This window comes from Physeter macrocephalus, chromosome 5, assembly GCF_002837175.3.
Source record: "Physeter macrocephalus isolate SW-GA chromosome 5, ASM283717v5, whole genome shotgun sequence".
Lineage (NCBI taxonomy): Eukaryota > Metazoa > Chordata > Mammalia > Artiodactyla > Physeteridae > Physeter > Physeter macrocephalus.
The window spans coordinates 19,256,934-19,279,304 of NC_041218.1; the positions used below are offsets into that span (position 1 = coordinate 19,256,934).

General features: G+C 38.2%; 1 protein-coding gene across 1 annotated transcript in view; it reads right to left on the reverse strand.

Moving 5' to 3' along the window:
* LRGUK (leucine rich repeats and guanylate kinase domain containing) overlaps positions 1-22,371 on the reverse strand; it is a 92,965-nt gene that overhangs the window by 34,255 nt on the left and 36,339 nt on the right. Inside the window, 5 exon segments of the mRNA XM_055084828.1 lie at positions 3,142-3,261; positions 8,078-8,184; positions 9,528-9,614; positions 11,218-11,298; positions 16,181-16,324. Of these exon segments, the coding sequence (XP_054940803.1) occupies positions 3,142-3,261; positions 8,078-8,184; positions 9,528-9,614; positions 11,218-11,298; positions 16,181-16,324 (539 nt within the window).

Sequence of the window (22,371 nt, forward strand, 5' to 3'; positions counted from 1 at the left end):
AAAAATGGGCAGAAGATCTAAATAGACATTTCTCCAAAGAAGACACACAGATGGCCAAGAAGCACATGAAAAGCTGCTCAACATCACTAATTATTAGAGAAATGAAAATCAAAACTACAATGAGGTATCACCTCACACCAGTTAGAATGGCTATCATCAGAAAATCTACAAACAACAAATGCTGGAGAGGGTGTGGAGAAAAGGGAACCCTCTTGCACTGTTGCTGGTAATGTAAATTGATACAGCCACTATGGAGAACAGTATAGGTTCCTTAAAGAACTAAAAATAGAATTACCATATGATCCAGCAATCCCACTACTGGGCATATACCCAGAGAAAACAATAATTCAAAAAGACACATGCACCCCAATGTTTATTGCAGCACTATTTACAATAGCCAGGTCATGGAAGCAACCTAAATGCCCATCAACAGACGAATGGATAAAGAAAATGTGGTACATATATACAATGGAATATTACTCAGCTATAAAAAGGAACAAAACTGGGTCATTTGTAGAGACGTGGATGGATCTAGAGACTGTCATACAGAGTGAAGTAAATCAGAAAGAGAAAAACAAATATCAAATATTAACGCATATATGTGGAACCTATAAAAATGGTCCAGATGAACCGGTTTGCAGGACAGAAATTGAGACACAGATGTAGAGAACAAACGTGTGGACACTAAGGGGGGAAAGCAGCAGGGGCGTGGGGTGGTGGTGGGGTGATGAATTGGGAGATTGGGATTGACGTGCATACACTGATGTGTATAAAATGGATGACTAATAAGAACCTGCTGTATAAACAAATTAAATAAAATTAAATTAAAAAATAAATAAATAAAGTAAACAAGAGCAATGAGTTGCCCCTGAGGATGTGCTTTGGTTTTATCATTTGTTTTAATTAGAAAGTTGCCACATATAATAGTAGTACTATCTGACTTTCTCAATGCTTGAAATTACTAGCTCCCTAATACCTTTTCTGATGCAGTGATATGCTCTCTGATCCTTGCTTTGGTGAATGATGTGCTATTGAAGAAGCCCTGACCTCTGCCCCCATGAGGGTGCCCGTACATGGTTAGGCAAGGCTTCTGAGCCTGTGAGGGAGGTGGATGCATGAGTGTGGGGTATTTATGGGTGTCTTTCCTCTTGCCACTAATCCCATCCAGAGGAGAAAAACAGCAGTGGCAACAGTAACAGTATAGGGGCAGGAAGCTAATTTTAGGATTTTGTTTTGTCATCTTGTGCCTCCACACAGACTGCATATGGTGCTAACTAAGGTCTGAGTCCCCTACCAGATTACAAGTTTCATTAAGGCAAGGGCCTCACCGATCTTGTTCCCACTGTATCTTCAGGACCTATCACATGGGAAGAACTCAATAAATATTTATTGAAAGAATGGATGAACAAATGAATGAATCCCTTCATCTCTCCATGGATCCATCAGTGGAGGTTGGGAAAAACCACCTACGCTTCTTACCACAGTTATTTCCCACTAAATTTTGCATATACTACCATTAATTCATTCATCCATCCATTCACTCAATCACTTAGTCTTTCATTTAGCAAATATTTCTCATGCGTTTATTAAGTTCCTGGCCTTCTGCTGAACAATGAGAACTCAGTGGTGAGCACAGCTGACATTGGTCCCCACCCTCATTGGGCTTACAGTCGAGCAGGGGAAACAGGCATTAAATACACCATCCCAAGCATGATGGATAGACATTCTAATAGGGGAAAAGCAGGATTTAATGAAAATGAACATTGAGGGGGCCTATCCAGGTGGGAATGTTGAGGCGGACTGGATCAGAATTTTGATGATGAGTTAATAAACACCTCTAAGGACACATCTGGCCCAGCATGCCTCAGAGTGCATATCACAAACAAATATGAAGGATAGGCTATGAACCATTTGCAACAGAATAGGTGTCAGAGAGGTGAAAGGACTTCTAACCAGGGAAAGCTTTGGTTTATGTAAGTCACTTTGGTTTGCTGAAAGGTTCCAGGTTTCCACATTAGCACGATAGTCAGGATACACCTTTTTGCCCTAATTTGATTGTCCATTCATTGTGCTTCACTTATCTTTTGAAACACGTTCAGTACCGCTGTATAAGCATAATGACACTCTGTACTTTTAAATTCTGATATTAAGTTTTAATTTATTTTGGTTGCTTCAGGGTGTTTAGAATATATTAATGAGTCAATTATTCTATAGTATTTGTATTCTAGAGTTGTTCGAATGAGGGATGTAATTTTAGATCTCTAGATAACTGGACCTGTTTAAAATAGTATTTACATTGTTTGAACTTGTGTAGCTTAAGGGAAGGAACCTGTATGCAACAGCATTAGAAAATAATTTGCATTTCTTTTTCTTGCTGTCCTATATATCTTTGCAGTCACATTCTCTCAGCTCATTGACAAACATCACTAATCTAACAGTAATGTCTTTGCCATACATAAAAAAATAAAAGAGGAAACCAGTTTAAAAGGCCACAGGAATAACTAAATCTGAGACCCAGACACCTTTAAAAAAAAAAAGTCTGTAAATCCAGCTGAAGATTTTCTAGGATGGTTCTAGTCTTTTGGATATATTCTGCTATTTTAACTGAGTCATTAGGGAACCACACAGCAAAATATCTGCTCCAGAAAACTGAAAGTGTATTGAATGCTAACCTGAGGGAAAGGAAAAGGAAATCTTTTGCTGCCATTTCTCTTTCCTTCCTTCTGAAATATGCCTCAAAAGAGAAAGGCCTGCGTGGAAATAAAGCAGATGACATGCTGGCAGCGTGAGCTCCAACAGAGATTAGGAGAGGCTGTCACCGGTGCACAGACCCACCCACCATCCATCACAACATTGTGATTCATGCTGTCACACCACATGGCAACAGGAGGAGCCCGTGTTCCAACACCATGATGCTTTATTACAACCACGTGTATTTCCAAACCTTGGAGCGTGATTTCGGCTGTCACTGAATTAAGTAAAACATTTGGAGGATTAAAGTAAAAAAAAAAAAAAAAATACAGCGAATATCACAGTGTAATAACTGGCAAAGAAGCTCATAAGCCTTCTATGTACATTTTAATAGCCAACATTAGCAATATCCGACATTTTACAGCCTTACCAGCCAATAAGGAAACTTACCCGTATCTGAAGTAAGTGCTGAACTGTCTGCAGAGGCGGTGAGCCAGTTCTCGTTTACCACATGCTTGAGGACCAGCTAATACCAACATGGGATAAGGGGCATCCAGACTAGGAAGGGTGCTGCAACAGGGCAGAGCAGACATGTATATTAATGCATCCAGTGTGTAAAGTGTCCACGTCACAATCACAATTAATCCAGTAATCCAGCATTTGCTATATGTAGACACTCTATGGAAGGATGGTCCTACTTTCCAGAAGCAAGTCGACTGCAAAATAGCAAAAAAATTTACCTTAACAAGATTTTTTAAAGGAAAAATATGGTAAGAGATATTAATTCTTGGTTGATAAAAGTATTCCCCCCAAGAACTTCAAAATGAAAGAAATAAGACTGCCCTCTGAGAGGTAAACTTTAACATCTGTATCTATCTAATTAGAACACAGATGTGAAACTAACACAACATTGTAAAGCAATTATACTCCAATAAAAAAAAGAATACTCATGTGCAAAGAAAACAGTAATCACTGAAATTTACCTGAGCAATTACTATATGCCAGGTGCTATTCTAGGCGTCTTACATGCATTACCTCATTTAATTATCACAGGAAGCTAATGAAGATGATTCTACCATTATGCCCACTTAACACATAAAGAAACTGAAGTACAGAGAGGTTAATTAACTTGCTTAAAGTAACAACTAATAAGTAAGAGCTGATATATGAATCTCGGCATGGCTTCTGGTCTAAAAGACCAAAGGACTAATTCATATAAAATCTCTTGCAACATGCAGAGCTGAAGTGTTTGGGTTCCACTCAAGACACAAATTCTAGAAATATGGAATAAAATATAATATTTTGAAAAAATCATGGTTGAGGTATAGATTCTGTGAAGAATGGGGGCAGTGCAGCATAATTTTTCAATCTCTCTGGATACTCACAGGAAAACAGAAAAACTTGAGAACAAAAGCCCATGGAAAATGTGGATAACAAACCAGATGAAAAGCCACAAACCCGCAAGACTCTTATGGAACTGGAAGCTGGGCAAGAGGAAGAAGGAGGAAGCAATGGGTAGCGTCTGAGAACAAGGGAACCCCAAAACAGTGGGTATCCAGCAGAAAGCAGGCAGGTTGAAACTGCAATGTCCAAAAGCCTACACGTGAAAGCTCATAAAAGCTGTATTTGTAGTAGCCAAAAACTGGAATCAGCCCAGATGTCCTTCGATGGTTGGTTAAACTAATTGTGGTGCATTCATACCAAGGAATACTACTCAGCAATACAAAGGAATGAACCATTGATATATTCAACAGAGGCTAAGTTAAAAAAAAAAAAAGGTCAACCCCAAAAGGTTATACATATACTCTATGATTCCATTTATATAGCCTTCTTGAAATGACAGCATTACAGAGAAGGGGAACAGATCATTGGTTGGCAAACGTTAGGGAAGATGAACAGGAGGGAGGTGGCTGTAGCTATGAAAGGGAAGCAAAGGGATCCATGTGACAAAACTCCTGTATCTTGACTGGAGTCATGCTCATGTGAATCTACACATGTGATAAAATAGCACAGAACTAAATGTACACAGGAGTACATGCAAAACTGGTGAAACTTGATAAGGTTGGTGGCTTGTATCAATGTCAGCTTCCTGGTTTTGATATTCTACTTTAGCTAAGCAAGATATTACCACTGGAGGAAACTGGGTGAAAGATATCTAGAATTTCTCTGTATTATTTCTTACAAATGCATGTGAATCTAAAATTACCTCAAAATAATTTTTTTAAGTAATTAAAGGAAAAAATTTGGAGAGAAAGTGACAAATATTGAGGATAGGCAAAGGAGATCTTCTTCCTGAAGAAGAAAACCAAAGCTAAGGAACAAATATTAAAGAATGTCATTCAAGAAAACCTTTCTGAAATAAAAAAAAAATAAAATAACACTATACAACATACCTGAGAATATTAGCCTAGAACAACTGGGCTATAAATGTTGTAACAATAATACCAAGACATAGTCTAGTAAAATTGCTGGACTTAAAAAAAGCTGGGGGGATTATTCAGCTAGAAAAAGAGAACACATGATTTATAAGGGGAAATAAGACTGCCCTCTCAGAGGTAAACTTTAAATTAAATTAAATTGTCACCAGTTTTTTGACAGCAATGTTTTGCACCAAAAGAAAATGGAGAAACCCTTCTAATATTGTCAAGAGAAAAAGTGTGAGCCATGGACTTTACATATAGCAAAAATGACTTTCAAGTGTAAAGCACAGAGAATATGATCAACATGCAAGATTTCAAGAGATACTGATTCCACAGCTCTTCCTAAGGAATCTGCTAGAGAACAAGCTTCATACAACCAAAATGACTCAAGAGAAGGCATCAGTTGTAAGGGCTGGCAGTAAGCAATAAATAGGCCGTTACCCAGAAAACTAAATGACAGCAAAGGAGAAAGTACAGTGTGTGATGGATATATGTTCTGACAATATAAATACAGTACACTATTTTTAAAGTGGAGTGATTGATGCTTATATAAAATATATACAGTAGGCAAATTCATAGAGACAGAAAATACATGAGAAGTTACCAGGGACCGGGAGTACCAGGAAATGGGGAGTTATTGCCTAATGTTTACAGAGCTTCTGTTCGGGGTGATGAAAAAGTTTTGGAAACAGCTGGTGGTGATGGTTGCACAACATTGTGAATATAATTAATGCCACTGAACTGTACACTTTAAAGTGGTTAAAATGGCAAATTTTATGTGTTTTATATATATATATATATTTTTTTTTTACCACAATAAAAAACAATGGGGGAATGGTTAATGGGAGGAACATAGGCAAAATATGTTTTTAATGTTTTCAGTAATTATTACTACTGGTATTCTGATACTGTTGTGGTGTAATATGGGACTTTAAAAAAGAGCAATTATGGGATATTCTAATTCCATCTTCCTCTGTGTCTTTGGTGAGGGAGAAAAGGAGATACAGATGTAACAGAGATGAGATTAAGTAAAAGCTCAACTACAGTCTTGAAATTGAATTGTACCAATATGAATTCAGCAGGTGTTTTACCATCTATCTATAGATAGATCTATCTAGATACAGATTAGATAGATATAAAAGAATGAACAGATGTAATAGGTAGGTACAAATAGGCAAGATGGGTGGATGGATAGATAGAAAGAAAGAATAGATAGATGGATCAATGAATGTAGGGAAGGAAGGAAGGCAGGAAGGAAAGAAGGAGGGGAGGGGAGGGAGGGAAGGGAGGGAGGGAAAGGAGGGAAGGGAGGGAGGGAAGGGAGGGAGGGAGGGAAGGAAATATATTCCTAGCTCTGTCCACTAAAAGACCTGGAAACAATGATCAACCCAGTGCCATGTTTGTCTCTAGCACCCACATTATGATTGGGGAATACCATTTCTCACTGAAATAAACCAGGGCTTCTTGGAGAAATGGCCGATTCCAGAGTTCGGACAGGGCTTGTACAAGATCAGCCCAGAGAACCTTGTCATAGGTGGGAGCAAGAAAGCTATCACTCACTACCAGGCCAGAGTCAAGGTTCTGCCGTGTCATTTCAATATTGGATCCTCACCCCAATCCCGCCAGAAGAGGGGACAGTGATTCCCCAATATCACAGCCTAAAAGTCCCAAGACCAAGAGTCAGGGTTCCTCTCCTGAAGCCTGACTCCTGGGGCTGCCAAGGGAGCTGCATCCTGACCCAGAGTGGGAAGGGCATGGCACCCCTGTTCCTGTCTCCATGAGCTTTTCAGAGTGAGCCCTGCTCCATCCCAGAGCATCTGGGGCTGCTTGGCCATTTGCTCTTCTCTGCCTGACAGCCAGAAATGAACCAGAAATACGTGTTTATCAGACGTTGCTGTAAATTTCTTTGATACATATTTTTATATAAATGTACCCTAAAGCATGAAACAACTAGCAATCTCATAAACTAGAAAAGAAATACAATGAGGACATAAATGCCCTTCTTTTAAATCAAATGTGCTTTTCTAGATGTATGCAAATAAATGATAAATCATTTCACCTAGACAGCTACCATAAATATATAAAACTGTCAACGTCTACATTATTAAATTGCATGTAAAAAGTCATGTCCTGGATGCAAAATAAAACATTTTCTCTCTGTGGGAAACCAACTGTGTGAAGTACCGGAGCAGACCACATGAAGAAGAGAAGCCATTTATAACCAAGAGATTTTACAAGTAATTTTAAAACGCCTTTGGGCATTGATAGAATTTCTGTATTATACTTATAGCGTAAATGGCCATCTGCTCCAACAGATTGTTTAAAAAGATACGGAGAAATCGTGGTAGATCTGTCTTCGAACTCAGAGGTGAGAGATTCTGTTCCTGTGTTCACCCAAGCTGGGTGACTCTTCCCTGCTAGGCTGCCTGGGGCTCAGGGCAATCACTGTAAAGACTGTTTCGGGTTTCCCTTAGGTGAGGAGGGCCTCCTTCTAGGGACTCTCTAACGTATAACCTGCGGTCTTGGGTGCTCTTTGGCAGGGGTATCTAGCATTCACGCACAGCTAAGGAGAAATTGACAATGGATGGAGATCATCACAATTCTCTGTTAATGAGGCTAAGGTCTGTGGTTCTATCCTACAGCAGAAAAGTCGGCAAACTTTTTTTCTTTTTCATTTCACCCATCCTATGTCACAGGCTAGCCACCATTCAAGGGTCCAGATGAAAGAGGGAAGTTGAATCTACTCATCGCCATGCTTGGGAAAATGCCAACAAGTGAGCCCCATATTCAAACATGTGATGATAATACGCTATATCTGAGACTACACAGCCTGCCAAATAAAGACCTGATCCCCTCCCTCAGAGAGGTGAGAAAGGAATGGGTCACAAAATAGAGGGCTAGGGAAATGATGAGGTTGTCCTGTGCTGGCTACCCCGAGTTCTACCCAAAGGGTCCCTAAGGAATACCTGTCAAAGATCCTCTGTGGCTGCATCATGCTGTTGAAAACGTGGGTCATGTGATCTTGGGCTGCGACCACTTCTGGGGGAGGGTTGTATTTATTCACTGCCGCAACCTTTTCCAGAATTAGAAATGCAAAGGGAAAAGAAAAACATTCATTTTAAAAGGAAGACAAGCCTTAGATTTTCTTTAATGAAATGTCCTAGACATGCGACCAGGAATCTGTGTTCTGTCTTCATGTCTACTCTAACTTTCCTAAAACCTAAAGAATAATAATTATTTTAAAGTATTGAGCTGGAGCCCCTTGGTCACCTATTTCTTTATACTCCCTGGTTTGAAAGGAAAAAAGCAAAAACAAAATCAAAACCTCTAAAGTCTAAGATGACCTTTAATATAGTAAACATTTCAACTTTTAGTATGAAAAGAAATAAAATTCATAGTTCTAGATTCCAGGTAGTTGTTACTGCAGAATTTTTCCTCATGCCGTCATGCCAAGAACTATCCCTATGATCTCAAATTCTACGAAACCTCCCCCTCTTTTAGTGTAACTTTCTCTTTTCAAAGATATGGGCCTTTTCCCCACGATGGACAGTTCTCCGTCCCCCAGCTTTGTCATCCCTCTAAATACACTATTCTTGTCTACCATACCTTTATCTAATGCGTGGTTTTAAATGTTATTCCCTTCGCACAACGTTAAAGGGAAAGAGAAATCGAATAAGTGCCTTTGAGTGAGAGAATGATAAGAGACTAGCATCTGTAACTATTTTTTAACCAAGATTTCAGAAAGGCATTTATGAACTGGAATATCTGCCTCTTTGCATATTTATACCTGCTTTTTCATTCCCATCTCAAATTTGCATCCAGTGTAAGAAACCCCTCATTAGTGGAGATTTCAGCTGACGCCAGTCACGACAGCATGATAAATTAGCTTCCACAGGTATGGAAGGGGCTGGCAGGTGCTAGCATTCAATGTCTGGTTACTCTCAACTTGTGTCCAGAAGAATCATTATCTTAAAGAGTAGAATAAAGGATTTAAAAATCAGAGTATTGATTTATTTGAGTCCTTTTCGATGATGTGGTAGAATGACATTATAATTCACTTCATTATTAAGTGAACTTTTAGAGTAACACAGATAGGATCACACACCCTCCAAATATGATAGTTATCCAAACTAACAGTCGGCCATACTGCTGCCAGCCTAGGTACATGGAGGCTGCTTCTGTTTCCCACAGCCAGTCTCCTCACTGTACCAAGAGCAGCACTTTCACTGCATTCGTGTTGATGCTCAGCTCTGCAGAGGGTTAAACAGATAGATCCTAGGACAAGGAAACGCCCCCTGAATAATGAATGTACATACTGTTATGTAATCATTTATGGATTGTATTGGTCTTGCAGCAGGCAGCAGGAGCTTTTGAGCCTATCAACTCATAAACACAGGAAATGATGTGATTACATACCTTTTCTTCCACTTTTATCTCCTTCTGATCTAATTCTGTTAATCGAAGTAGCATAAAAATTACGAAGGAACAATAGTCAGATTTTTCCTGTTTAAAATATTAAGAGGGTTATTCAGTTACTTTCCTTTTCCACTAGCAGTCTACTTTCACGAGCTTAGGGCTTTCACCTACTAACGCTGTCATTCATTCACACACACACACACACACACCCACACACACACACACACACACACACACACACACCCTGCATAGGTCTTTACATTTTCAGCTTAAGTCCCCTTATATTAACAATTCAAATGCAGACTGTGCCTTGTAACTTATAAAGCTTTTCAAATGTGTGATCTTGTTAATCTCCCTGTGAGATAAGCAGGACAGTTCTGATTATCTTCATTTCTAAAGAGAAAAACAACTAAGGCTCGGAGAAGTGAAGTATTTCATCTAAGGTTCTATGGCCAGTGATCCAAACCCTATCTTCTAATTCCAAAGAGTTTCATTAATTTCTCATTATATATTACTTTGTATTGTTTTATATTAATTTGTATCATTAATTAGGAATTTGTTTTACAATAATAAAATGATATTCATTTATAGAACAACCTCCATATTACTCCCTATCATCTTCTGTGTTAGGATTGCCTGCCTTTTAGAAATATAATTACAGTTATTTTGTATTAAGAAGCTACATCTCTTTGAAGGGAAAGATATTAAGTGGGTGATACGTTTTGAGGATGAGAATATACATGAAATGAATATACAATGGTACCTTTTGTGTACTTCAAAGTGCAAATGTGGGGGAAGTTTATATATAAATGAGTTAACATGTGAAAGGGTTTGTGCTATTTATTTATGCAAACACCTAGATGCTCTTTATGGATCTGGAACTGGGAGGGACGGCCACTTTAAACCCTTTCTTTCCCAGGGATGTTTTTAAATTGCCTGCCACTACTCTCATACCAAACATTGTTTTTATTTTTAGATCTTATTTTTCATTTTTTTATTTTGATTTTTTTGCCTGCTGGGACACGTTTCTCAAGACACACACAAAAAGAAAGGTACTCAGAGATACATACACATTCAAGAGTCTATGGAAAGGCGAGTGAAGGATATAGACAGAAAGGGGAATGAATGACATATGCACAAAGAGGGAGGGACAGAGTTGAGGAGAAAGGATCTATCACTGGGGGAAAAAAAAGAGAATCCTGAAAAAGTCTGAAAGTTTGATATCCATAGGTGAAGAATCAGTAGGAAATATATGATTTTTTTCTATAAACATTTTACAATGCCAATTTTACAACAATCCCCAGGCGAATTTCTTTAAGTGTCTACTCTTAGACTTTCCTCTGTTATAAAATAGGGACCACATTCCATCTACACCTCAGGCATCGTGCAGTCTTTCATGTAAAAGGACATTGCTCTACAATCTCAATAGCTCCCGCCTGATAACCTTTATTACCACCCGGATGAGTCACAAATGACCACACAGAGTAGGCAGCCAGTATACAAGCTCAGTCTTTACATGTACCTATGGTGGTGGTACATAGGTGCGACTTTGCTTACACCTTCTAATAGAGAATGAAGATAAACACACCTTATTCACATTCCTGATGTTCTATCAAAAGCACTTCATAAAGAAGAATTTCAAGAAAGTCCTCATCCCTCTCCCCTGCCCCCAACATAAAGGATGTCTCACCCGAACTGGATTTCTTAGAAGATTAAGAACTCGAAGGAGACGTAGGTTTTCAATGTATTCTATTTCACCCAGCTCAGCAATCTGTTTAATCCAAAAACAAACACACACACACACAATATAATCAACAGACTAAATGCACCAAGACAACAGAGAACAGAATATAAGAGGAGCTACTTTGGACCCTTTAAACTCAGCTTATTTTAAAAATTGCTCTTGTGACTATCCAGCTTTTTAATGAGAACTCCACAAAGCTACACAGAACAAGGGAATTATTGCATGTTCCTTCAGTAAATGCAAACTCACAGCCACATTTTCTTTTTTCCTCTCTGGATAGAGAACAATGAGGTAGATGTTCCTCAACTCACCCACGATTATCTTAAGGCAGAAATAAAATAGTACACAGAATCAGAGAAACTGCAAAAAATGTACGCAAGGGCTACATGCTTCTCCGCATCACTATTCCGCCTAGCCTCCAGCTCCCCAATCTCCCTCCCCAACACTGCTTGCTTCTGCTGGTTATTGTGGTTATCTGCGACTGGGGAAGCCTTCTTACTGCATGTACATGTGTAGCTCTATCATTTTCTCAATGAGATAATTGTTTTAAGAAAAGGTAAACATGGGAGATTGTATGACATATTTCTTGATGTGAATGTTACATGACTATTCACCTTAAAATTCTTTGCTAAACTGTACGTTTATGTGTTATACACTTTTTTTGTATAGGTAATGTTTCACGACTCTAAAAAGTTAAGAGGGAAAAAGGTTGCTTGATAGTCCCTTAATTTGAGCAGGGATAGAGCTTGGGTGGCAGCAGGCCTGAATTCTCCACTAAACTAAAGACAAACAGTTTTCCTTAAATGTCCTGTAATTAGCATAATTATAATCTTATTTCAGATGTAGATGCTGAACTTTTACAAAAAATTAATAATCACTTTTTCATTTCTATTTCTCCCCAAGTCATTTCTGCATGCATGGTAAGATCACTCCAACAGCAGAGTCACTAATAGTTCCTGAGTTATCCAACCACAAAATGCAGTTGAAATGTAAGCTATTCCCAAAGCTAAATCAGGGGAGGAACACATGTGCCATGTTCTAAGGATGCCATTTTCAAAGATATAATATGAAAGGCCAATTCCGAGTTACAATATACAACCTGCACACATTAATCTGGTTTTAGCAATGTTATGCTTTTTCCATAAGATGACTAGACTCTCCACTAAATTGCCATTTGGATCACCTACAAGATAAAAGGATCAATGTTTAAATATTGTGTTATTTGGGAAGGTGGAAGAGTCACTTTGGTTCACACTGCTCAATCAATCAATAGATTGATTCCCCTCTAGCCTATAGCTCTTGCGTTTGGACCTAACACAAATGTTAGGAGGAGATGTTTCCTCGCAGCCTACACGTCTCACCAACGCATCCTGGCCACGTGCACTCGCAGACATTGCTGGTGGGAGTGGATGTGTTACACATGCATAAGCTATAAAACAGCTATCCCACTTCAGGAGGTTTATACTGAAAAGATCATCAGACAGACAAATATTAGATACATGAGCATTCGGTCTAACGTTTTTGGTAAAAGTTCAAAATTTTCTCAATTCTGAAAAATTCCATCATTATGTGATGAAATGAGCCATGGCACAGTCCCACAATAGGAACACTAGGCAACCACTTTAGAAGATGGTAACATCGATGGTGCTTAACATGGAAAGATCTTGTAAATACTGTGAACACTATGAATAGAATAATCATAGACTATGCAAAATATTATCAATAAGATGTCAGTTGGGATGAGCCAGTCTTTTGAGAGTCAAATGAGAGGGATCCAGCTCCGCCCCCCATCCTTTCAAAGGTAGGATGAAGTGGGTAAGGGCAGAGGGGAACACATGTGGAGGCACCTGGCTACCAGCGCCCACCTCTGCTGAACTGGTGATGTGCACCGGGCGCGGGCCATCCTGCATGCGCCGCCCACCCCGTCCTGCAGACCTCACCCGGCAGCAGACCCACCCTCACGTCTTCTCTCTTCAAATGCCAAGACCCAAGGCTGTGTGTGTCACAGGCGATCACAAAAGGTGTACAGACACAACACCCCCAAACCATCTAAAGTGAAACACTGCCAGAAAGATTATATTCTGAAAGGAACTTCAGCCATCTGATGCCAAGAATGTCATACCAGCAGCGCTGATCCCCAGATTCCGGTCTACCCTTCTTCCCTGATCTCTGCCCCTGTTGGCTACTCCCCACCAAGCAGAAGCCTTTCAACTTCCACTATGCAGGGAGAAGTTGGCTCCTTTCTTTGACATTTCCTTTTAAGCCATGCTCTCCAAGCCTAACCATCCAGACCTAAAGAGGCCTGTTAAGTCTTTTTCTTAAAATACATGCTAGATAGATAGAGGAAATAATGACACTAAGTAAGACTCAGAGAAGTAAAAGAGCAGTCTCTAAGTAACTCCCAGACCAATATTTTGCTTCTAGAAGAAAAGGCTGAGGTTATAATAGAGTTAACATTTTGGGGATAAGTTTTAAATGATAGAAATGACTTAAAATCTAGCAAGGATTGCAGAGTGGAGAGAGACAAAGGCCCCCAAATCACCAGCTCATGATGAATTTGCAAAAAATCTTAAAAGAGATGTTCAAATGATCATGTGAAGCTACGGCAATGTTTCAACAGCTTATACCAAGTAAATAATACTGATAAAGGTGCTCCCAATAAGATAATATTGCTAACATCAAGTTAATCATATGAGAAGCAAGAGCTATGTTATGTTTCTCTTAAATTATAAATTTTCCATCCTTGATACACAGTATTCTCCGTAGTGCTAGAGAAATCTCTGAGGAAATCTTTGGATGGCTCGGCTTACAGAATATTTCACATACTGTTGGTTGTTCCCCAACCTGCCCAGCGGGGAGTGAGGGAATTGTGCCATTATTACGGACCCAATCGTTGCCAAAGGATCCCTCCTTTGGGACGTGTGGCCATTTTTTTCTTTTTTAATGAGTCTCTTCAATATTTGAAAATAATAAACTCTGTTCTTCCCGAATGATCCCCCTTTTTTTCTTCAACTATTTCAAATGTAATTTGAAAAGTCTCCTGGAATGGAAGAGAACACCATACTATTCATGAGGTCTTTCTAGACCTGTGCTACCCAATATGGTAGTTACTAGCCCTATGTAGCTACTCACCACTGGGAATATGGCCAGGATAAATTCAAAGGTACTATAAGTGCAAAATACACAATAGATGTCCAAAACGTAGTATGAAACAACAGAACATAAAATATCTCATCAATAATTTTTATAAAGATTACATGTTGAAATGACAATATTTTGGATATATTGGGCTAAATAAAGCAAAAAATTAATTTCACCTGTTTCTTTTTACCTTTTTATTGTGGCTACTAGAAAATTTAAAATTACACATGAGGCTCACATTATATTTAAGCCAGAAAGCACTCTTCTAGATCATGACAACACCACACACTTTTCTGAAGGGAGGGCCATTAGCATTTCATTTAATGTATTAGCCTGCAGGGTTAAGAACACTGACTCTGGAGGTAAATCATTCTGTCTGAACCCTGGCTATGCTTTTCGCTGGATATGGTATAACTTTGGACAAGTTACTTAACGTCTCTTTGCTCCAGTTTCTTCATCTGTAGAATAGCAATAATAATAGGGTTATAATGAGGATTAAATGAGATGATATATGCAAAGTGCTTAAAACAGTGCCTTGTGCATAAATACGCAATGAAAATCTCTGCATAATTTTATGACTGTAATTGTCATTATTATTACCATTACTCCTAAATCCTGAGATGCACTGAGTTGAAATGTTAATGAGTGCATTCTGCCGTTTGAACGCCACGTGTATGTATCTGTAAACCATTTTAATGGCGATTTCATGAAAAAGACACTAAAACCATATGAGACAGAGATTGTGCTGACTTCATAAGACAGGTGGGACAGTGAACAAAAGTCACCCACTAGAATTAACCTTAGAAGTTAACAAACAATTTAATATGCAAGTCAAGTGAAAATGAGGAGGAACAGTTTTTGCCTGTGATTAAAAATCCACTTCTTCTCAGACCTAAAGATTGCCTCCTTTTCTTGATTTTTAGAAATCTAACAGCTAATGGAAGCTCATTGGAGAAAGAGTCATCAGACCCAGCTGATAAGCACCAACACAGCCGAACAGAGAAATATCTCCACAGGAACGCATCTCACTCCAGCTAGGATCTATGTCTCTTTCAGGGTTAGCCAAAATTTTCATTTTCAAGAAGAAATAACCATTTGTCTTCCTTATGAAATATTTCCCCCAAATATGAAAAAGTACTCGAGATGAATAAAATCACAATGTAGATCTGATTGCATAAGAGGTGAGTTATAGGTACCAACTTAATACACCATGATTAGGAGCACAAATGCTTTATTAAAAATAAAATGTAATTAAGAGTGAAATCCAATTGATATAATTGGTGAAGTAATGTGTGCATTAAGCCAGATAGGGTAATTTGAGTAAGTCCAATCCCCAACTCATTCGGGTTGGGAAGGTACCCTATCGTTACAAATAGGATATAAGAATTCACCTCCTGTGTCTCTTCTCATTAAATGGGGCACAGGCAACACTAGCCTGAGGCTATTCTCTTGTCTCTAGTTTCCCTCCTCTGACATGTCAGACATTCCTAATGCCATCTTTCTACCCCAAGTTTCACATGAATGTATCTACTTCACAAAGTCATGTGCACCTGGTTGCAGTTTAAACCTTCAAAACAATATAATTAGGAATCTTCAAATTTTCAAAAATTAAGAATTATTACTTATTAAAAAAAAAAATGAGTCCTTCAACTGTTCCTCCAGGAGGTTTTCTAGAATAACTTTTCTGAGCTGGCATTGAATGTGATAGCACTTGAGAAATAATTATAGACACTAAAACCAAGACATATAAAGTATAATATGACATTACCTTATTATCCTCGAGGTTGATCACTTCCAAGAAGTCATGACTCTCTAAGCCTTGGAGGCTACTGATCTGATTGTGGCTCAGATCTAGGATCTGCAGGACCCTTAGGTCATCCAAACCTGTGATCTTCTCAATCTGGTTATTGCTCTAAAATTGATAAAATACACTTAATCTCCTAAAGGGAAAAGTATAATGACAAGTTTTCATCCTGGATACTGCCCCAAACCTCTTAAAATCAGTAAGACATTCTTGTCCCCCCTCCCATTCCCATCTTTCACCTCCCTAAACACATATACATACACCCCAGAAAGAAATCCCAGGGAAGACCCAGAACATAATATTTTCGCTAGACGTAAAGCAGATGAATGTTTGAATCAACAGGAAAGACAAAAGCTAGGCAGTATAAGCTTCCGACATTGCTAACCTCAAGCTTAATGGCAGCATAGCTCCAGGCTTATCTTTAGAATTGTAAATTTAATGCAATTCTTTCATCACCATCACAGAAAACCACTTGAATACTGTAACTCCCACATACACTCTGTTTTCAGAAATATTCTGAATATAATCACCTCACACCATGAGGACTGTAGTAGTCTGGTACATGCCTACACTTATTCATGCTCTTGTACAATTTCCACCTCTTGAATCCAGGATAGACCTATGACCTGCCTTAACCAAAAGAATATGGCAGAAGTGTCCCGGTTCCAAATCTAAGACTTAGAAAGGCCTGGCAGCATCTCCTCTTGTGTCTTGGAGCCCTAAGCTGCCATGTAAGAACTCTAGCCACTCTGTTGGAGAGAATCTGTGGAGAGGTCACCTGGAGAGGAGTCCTGAGACTAAACAGAGGAGAAACCCAGCCACTGCAGCATCCTGACTGAGCCCAGCCCCCAAGCCAATCTGCTAGCTGGACGTGGCAAGACCAGCAGAACCACCCAGCTGGGCCCAGCTCAGATTACAGAACTGCTAGCTAATAAAATGGTTAACTAATAGCATTTCTCCACGCCACTACACTTGGGGTGGCATGTTCTACAACAACAGATACATAAACAAAGTTCTTAAATAATTTACACGTAAGCATCTTATTAGACAATACCGTGAAACAGAGAAAGATATAAGACTTAAACACTGTTCTTTTTCCCAACCCCCCTGTACCCATAACAACGAATTATAGTGATAACAATAATTTGTATTTTCTTGTACATTTCCCAACATTCTCAAAATTCCTTGGGTTCTTTAGCCTTTGAGGTATAAAACTATGCCACAGTAAAGTTAAACTTTGAGTTGAGAATCACAGTAAAGTGTAATTTTGAGGTTTCAATTAATGCCACATTATACCCATCCTTAAACTTTGTTTTTGGCCACACTGTGAACGCAAGATCCCAGGTCCCTGACCAGGGATCGAACCTGTTTCCCTGCAGTGGAAGTGTGCTGTCCTAACCACTGGACCACCACAGAACTCCCCACATCCTTAAACTTTTAAAACTTTTACTAAGCACTTTAGAACTAAAAAATTAAATTATAGTATTCTCTACCATCTATAATATTTTTCCTGGTACATGCTTCCCAAAGTATTTAATAGTAAGAGTTCATTTTCACTCAACTTTTCATAAGATTTCACTTCAATAATGAGCAAGGTTTATGTTCATTAGTATAATTCTATGGCTGTTTAAAATATATTAATAGAACGTTGATAATCTATAAAACTGGATGATAGTACATGGGGGTTCATTAAACTATTCCTTTTATTTTTATATATGTCTGAAAAATTCCATAATAAGAAGGAAAAATACTCATAACTCCATTTGCCTAAGTCAAATTCCTACTGGTCAAAAAAGTTCTAGAAAGTGTAATAAAAAGGGGAAAGAAAAAAACTACAGTAAACTGAACATAATATCCTTATTAATTTAACTTATTAAAATAAGACCTCAATATCCTAATTAAAATATGCCCACATATCAAATTTATGTAAAATACACCTCTTCCCCAAAGACCTTTGAACTGCTGTAGATGTGGAAGATGAACTGTAATTCTTCTTTAGAGTGTCTCTGATGGCTTCCAAAGTGGTAGATGCACAAGAGCAGATTAAGGTATAGAAAAGTTTAATTAAATAACCTATGGTCATAAAAGAAAGCAGAACTGAGAAATACTCCGAATCAGAATTTCTGAGTCAAAGTTATCTAGTAAAATCCTTTATCCAATGATGAAAAACGGATACATCTCTTCTCAAAGTGCACGTCTAGTGCCTGTATGAACAGTTCTTCTTGCTTGTTTTATCATGATTAGCAGGAAAAAGGGGGTCTTTAGAGAGAAACTAAAATGAAATGAGAAATATTCTCAATCTCCCAAGTTGGGAGGGAAAAAAAACAAATGGCTTTTACTAAGACAAAATGATTTTTGAAGTTTGGAATGTATTGTCCTTACTTGCTAAAGGAGGTGGTTGACAAAGCAGACCATAAATGAACCACATTTCTCCCTAATATTTATGATAAAAGTTGATGGAAGAGGGACTCCCCTGTTGGCGCAGTGGTTAAGAATCCGCCTGCCAATGCAGGGGACATGGGTTCGAGCCCTGGACTGGGAAGATCCCACATGCCGTGGAGCAACTAAGCCCGTGTGCCACAACTACTGAGCCTGCGTGCCACAACTACTGAAGCCTGCGTGCCTAGAGCCCTCTTGTTGCTCTGCAACAAGAGAAGCCACCACAATGAGAAGCCCGCGCACCGCAACTAGAGAAAGCCTGCACGCAGCAACGAAGACCTAACACAGCCAAAAATAAATAAATAAATTTATTTAAAAACAAAAAGTTGATGGAAGAGAATTAACAACTGGTTTGTATAGTGAATTGTTCTTTTTTCTCTAAATTGTAAAGTGAATTACTTTCAGTAGTAAACCAATTGGATTACTGATACCACAAATCTTTTAAAAAGTATTAAAACCTGTTGAAACAAATGAGTATCATTTTATTTTATGAATTTGATTAACATATGGAAAAGAAAACCTTCCTATTCTCAAAAAGTTTAAGGAAAATGAATGATGGCATATTCTGTATTTTCTAGTTCATCTTGGGTGATGAGGATGGGGGTTGGGCACAACCCACCCAATCTACTTGTAGGAAAAATAAGTCTTTTATGCTTCTTCTAAAAGCTACTTGAGATGAAATTATCAACACAGATTATTTATTTAGTTATTGAAACAAAGTCTTAGGATGAAAGTGCTATGTGATGTCATTCTTAATAATCAGTTCAATTCTCATTCCCTTAAGCACACCCCAAATCTCTTTCCACATATCATGCTCCACTTAAAGTTAATGGGAATGCCAATGTAAAAAGATATGTAAATAAAAGGATAAGGTTCTAACAAGCTGCAAATTGAATAGAATATACTGCCAATAATCCTTCAAATTATCATAATTTTAAAATGTGACTTTCTTTTATAATTTTTAAATTTGCAATTCAGCCTACCAAATTCATTTTCATTTATGCTTTGCTTACATGCCTTAGTGAGCAGAAAACAGAAAAACTCAGGGAAATTATTAAACCTTGCCATGCTTCATCTCCAACCTCAGTACTGGGAACCAGTACTTTACCCTCACCTAACTCATTGTAAGAAGTGAAGGCTCTTGAAAAAGCACTTCAGGCTTAACACATAGCCAACCTTCAGCTGTCTGTGGTTAAATAAGACAGTAACTGTACATTGTATATGTCAAAAATCTGCAGATAACCCAAGATGTCATTTCAAACAACAATGTTCAACACTCTCCTGTGGGATAGTTCATGTAAGAAATTACTAAGCTACTAGCCTCATGGCTTAAAATCCCCCCTGTCCACCTCATGACAGATATAATAAGGAACCCCAAAGCCATCCAAGGGTAAGAAGTGAGAAGGAGAAGGAAAGGAAGAAGAAAGAATCCTAGATAATCTACAAACTATATAATCACCTCCAAATTAATGAGCTAGACTGTTATTTCAAAAATACTGTATATATGTTTGGAACAACTATGATCCTGCTGATTTTAAAACAAATTGTCTGTATTTTCATTCAGTCAGAGTCACACTGTCATACAGCTTAAGAAGCATGCTCTCCATGGGAAAAAAATTAAAAATTTTAACTGCTTGATGGGAATTGTTCATTTATTCTCAGCACTAATTCTGGTTTTCTAGAATGGGAAACTGGCACATAGTGATATAAAAGGACTGCCAAATTCAGTGCCCAGTGGTTCATTTGAGAGCAATGAAGTTTTAACTGCAATAAATATTATGCTTAAATATGTTTAAATGTTATTTCATCAATAAGACATTAAAATATATTATTCTATTTTTTAACATCTTTAGTGGAGTATAATTACTTTACAATGGTGTGTTAGTTTCTGCTTTATAACAGTGAATCAGCTATACATATACATATATCCCCATATCCCCTCCCTCTTGTGTCTCCCTCCCACCCTCCCTATCCCACCCCTCTAGGTGGTCACAAAGCACCGAGCTGATCTCCCTGTGCTAAGCGGCTGCATCCCACTAGCTATCTAATTTACATTTGGTAGTATATATAAGTCCATGCAACTCCCTCACTTCGTCCCAGCTTATCCTTCCCCCTCCCCGTGTCCTCAAGTCCATTCTATACGTCTGCGTCTTTATTGCTGTCCTGCCCCTAGGTTCTTCGGAACCTTTTTTTTTTTTAAATTCCATATATATGTGTTAGCATATGGTATTTGTTTTTCTCTTTCTGACTTACTTCACTCTGTATGACAGACTCTAGGTCATTCCACCACATTACAAATAACTCAATTTCGTTTCTTTTTATGGCTGAGTAATATTGCATTGTATATATGTGCCACATCTTTATCCATTCATCTATCGATGGACACTTAGGTTGCTTCCATGTCCTGGCTATTGTAAATAGAGCTGCAATGAACATTGTGGTACATGACTCTTTTTGAATTATGGTTTTCTCAGGGTATATGACCAGTAGTGGGATTGCTGGGTCACATGGTAGTTCTATTTTTAGTTTTTTAAGTGGCCATTCTGACTGGTGTGAGGTGATACCTCACTGTAGTTTTGATTTGCATTTCTCTAATGATTAGTGATGTTGAGCATCCTTTCATGTGTTTGTTGGCAATCTGTGTATCTTCTTTGGAGAAATGTCTATTTAGGTCTTCTGTTCATTTTTGGATCGGGTTCTTTGTTTTTCTGATATTGAGCTGCATGAGCTCCTTGTAAATTTTCGAGATTAATCCTCTGCCAGTTGCTTCACTTGCAAATATTTTCTCCCATTCTGAGGGCTGTCCTTTTGTCTCAATTGTTTTCCTTTGCTGTGCAAAAGCTTTTAAGTTTCATTAGGTCCCATTTGTTTATTTTTGTTTTTATTTCCATTTCTCTAGGAGGTGGGTCAAAAAGGATCTTGCTGTGATTTATGTCACAGAGTGTTCTGCCTAGGTTTTCCTCTAAGAGTTTTAGAGTGCCTGACCTTACATTAAGGTCTTTAAGCTATTTTGAGTTTATTTTTGTGTATGGTGTTAGGGAGTGTTCTAATTTCATTCTATCACATGTAGCTGTCCAGTTTTCCCAGCACCACTTATTGAAGAGGCTGTCTTTTCTCCACTGTATATCCTTCCCTCCTTTATCAAAGATAAGGTGACCATATGTGTGTGGGTTTATCTCTGGGCTTTCTATCCTGTTCCATTGATCTAATTTTTCATCACTGGTGTATAGGAATGCAAGAGATTTCTGTGCATTAATTTTGGATCCTGCTACTTTACCAAATTCACTGATTAGCTCTAGTAGTTTTCTGGTAGTGTCTTTAGGATTCTCTATGTATAGTATCCTGTCATCTGCAAACAGCGACAGTCTTACTTCTTCTTTTCCAATTTGGATTCCTTTTACTTCTTTTTCTTCTCTGATTGCTGCAGCTAAAACTTCCAAAACTAATGTTGAATAATAGTGGTGAGAGTAGGCAACCTTGTCTTGTTCCTGATCTTAGCGGAAATGGTTTCAGATTTTCACCATTGAGAATGATGTTGGCTGTGGGTTTGTCATATATCGCCTTTATTATGTTGAGGTTAAGTTCCCTCTATGCCTACTTTCTGGAGAGTTTTTATCATAAATGGTGTTGAATTTTCTCGAAAGCTTTTTCTGCATCTATTGAGATGATCATATGATTTTTATCCTTCAATTTGTTAATATGGTGTATCACATTGA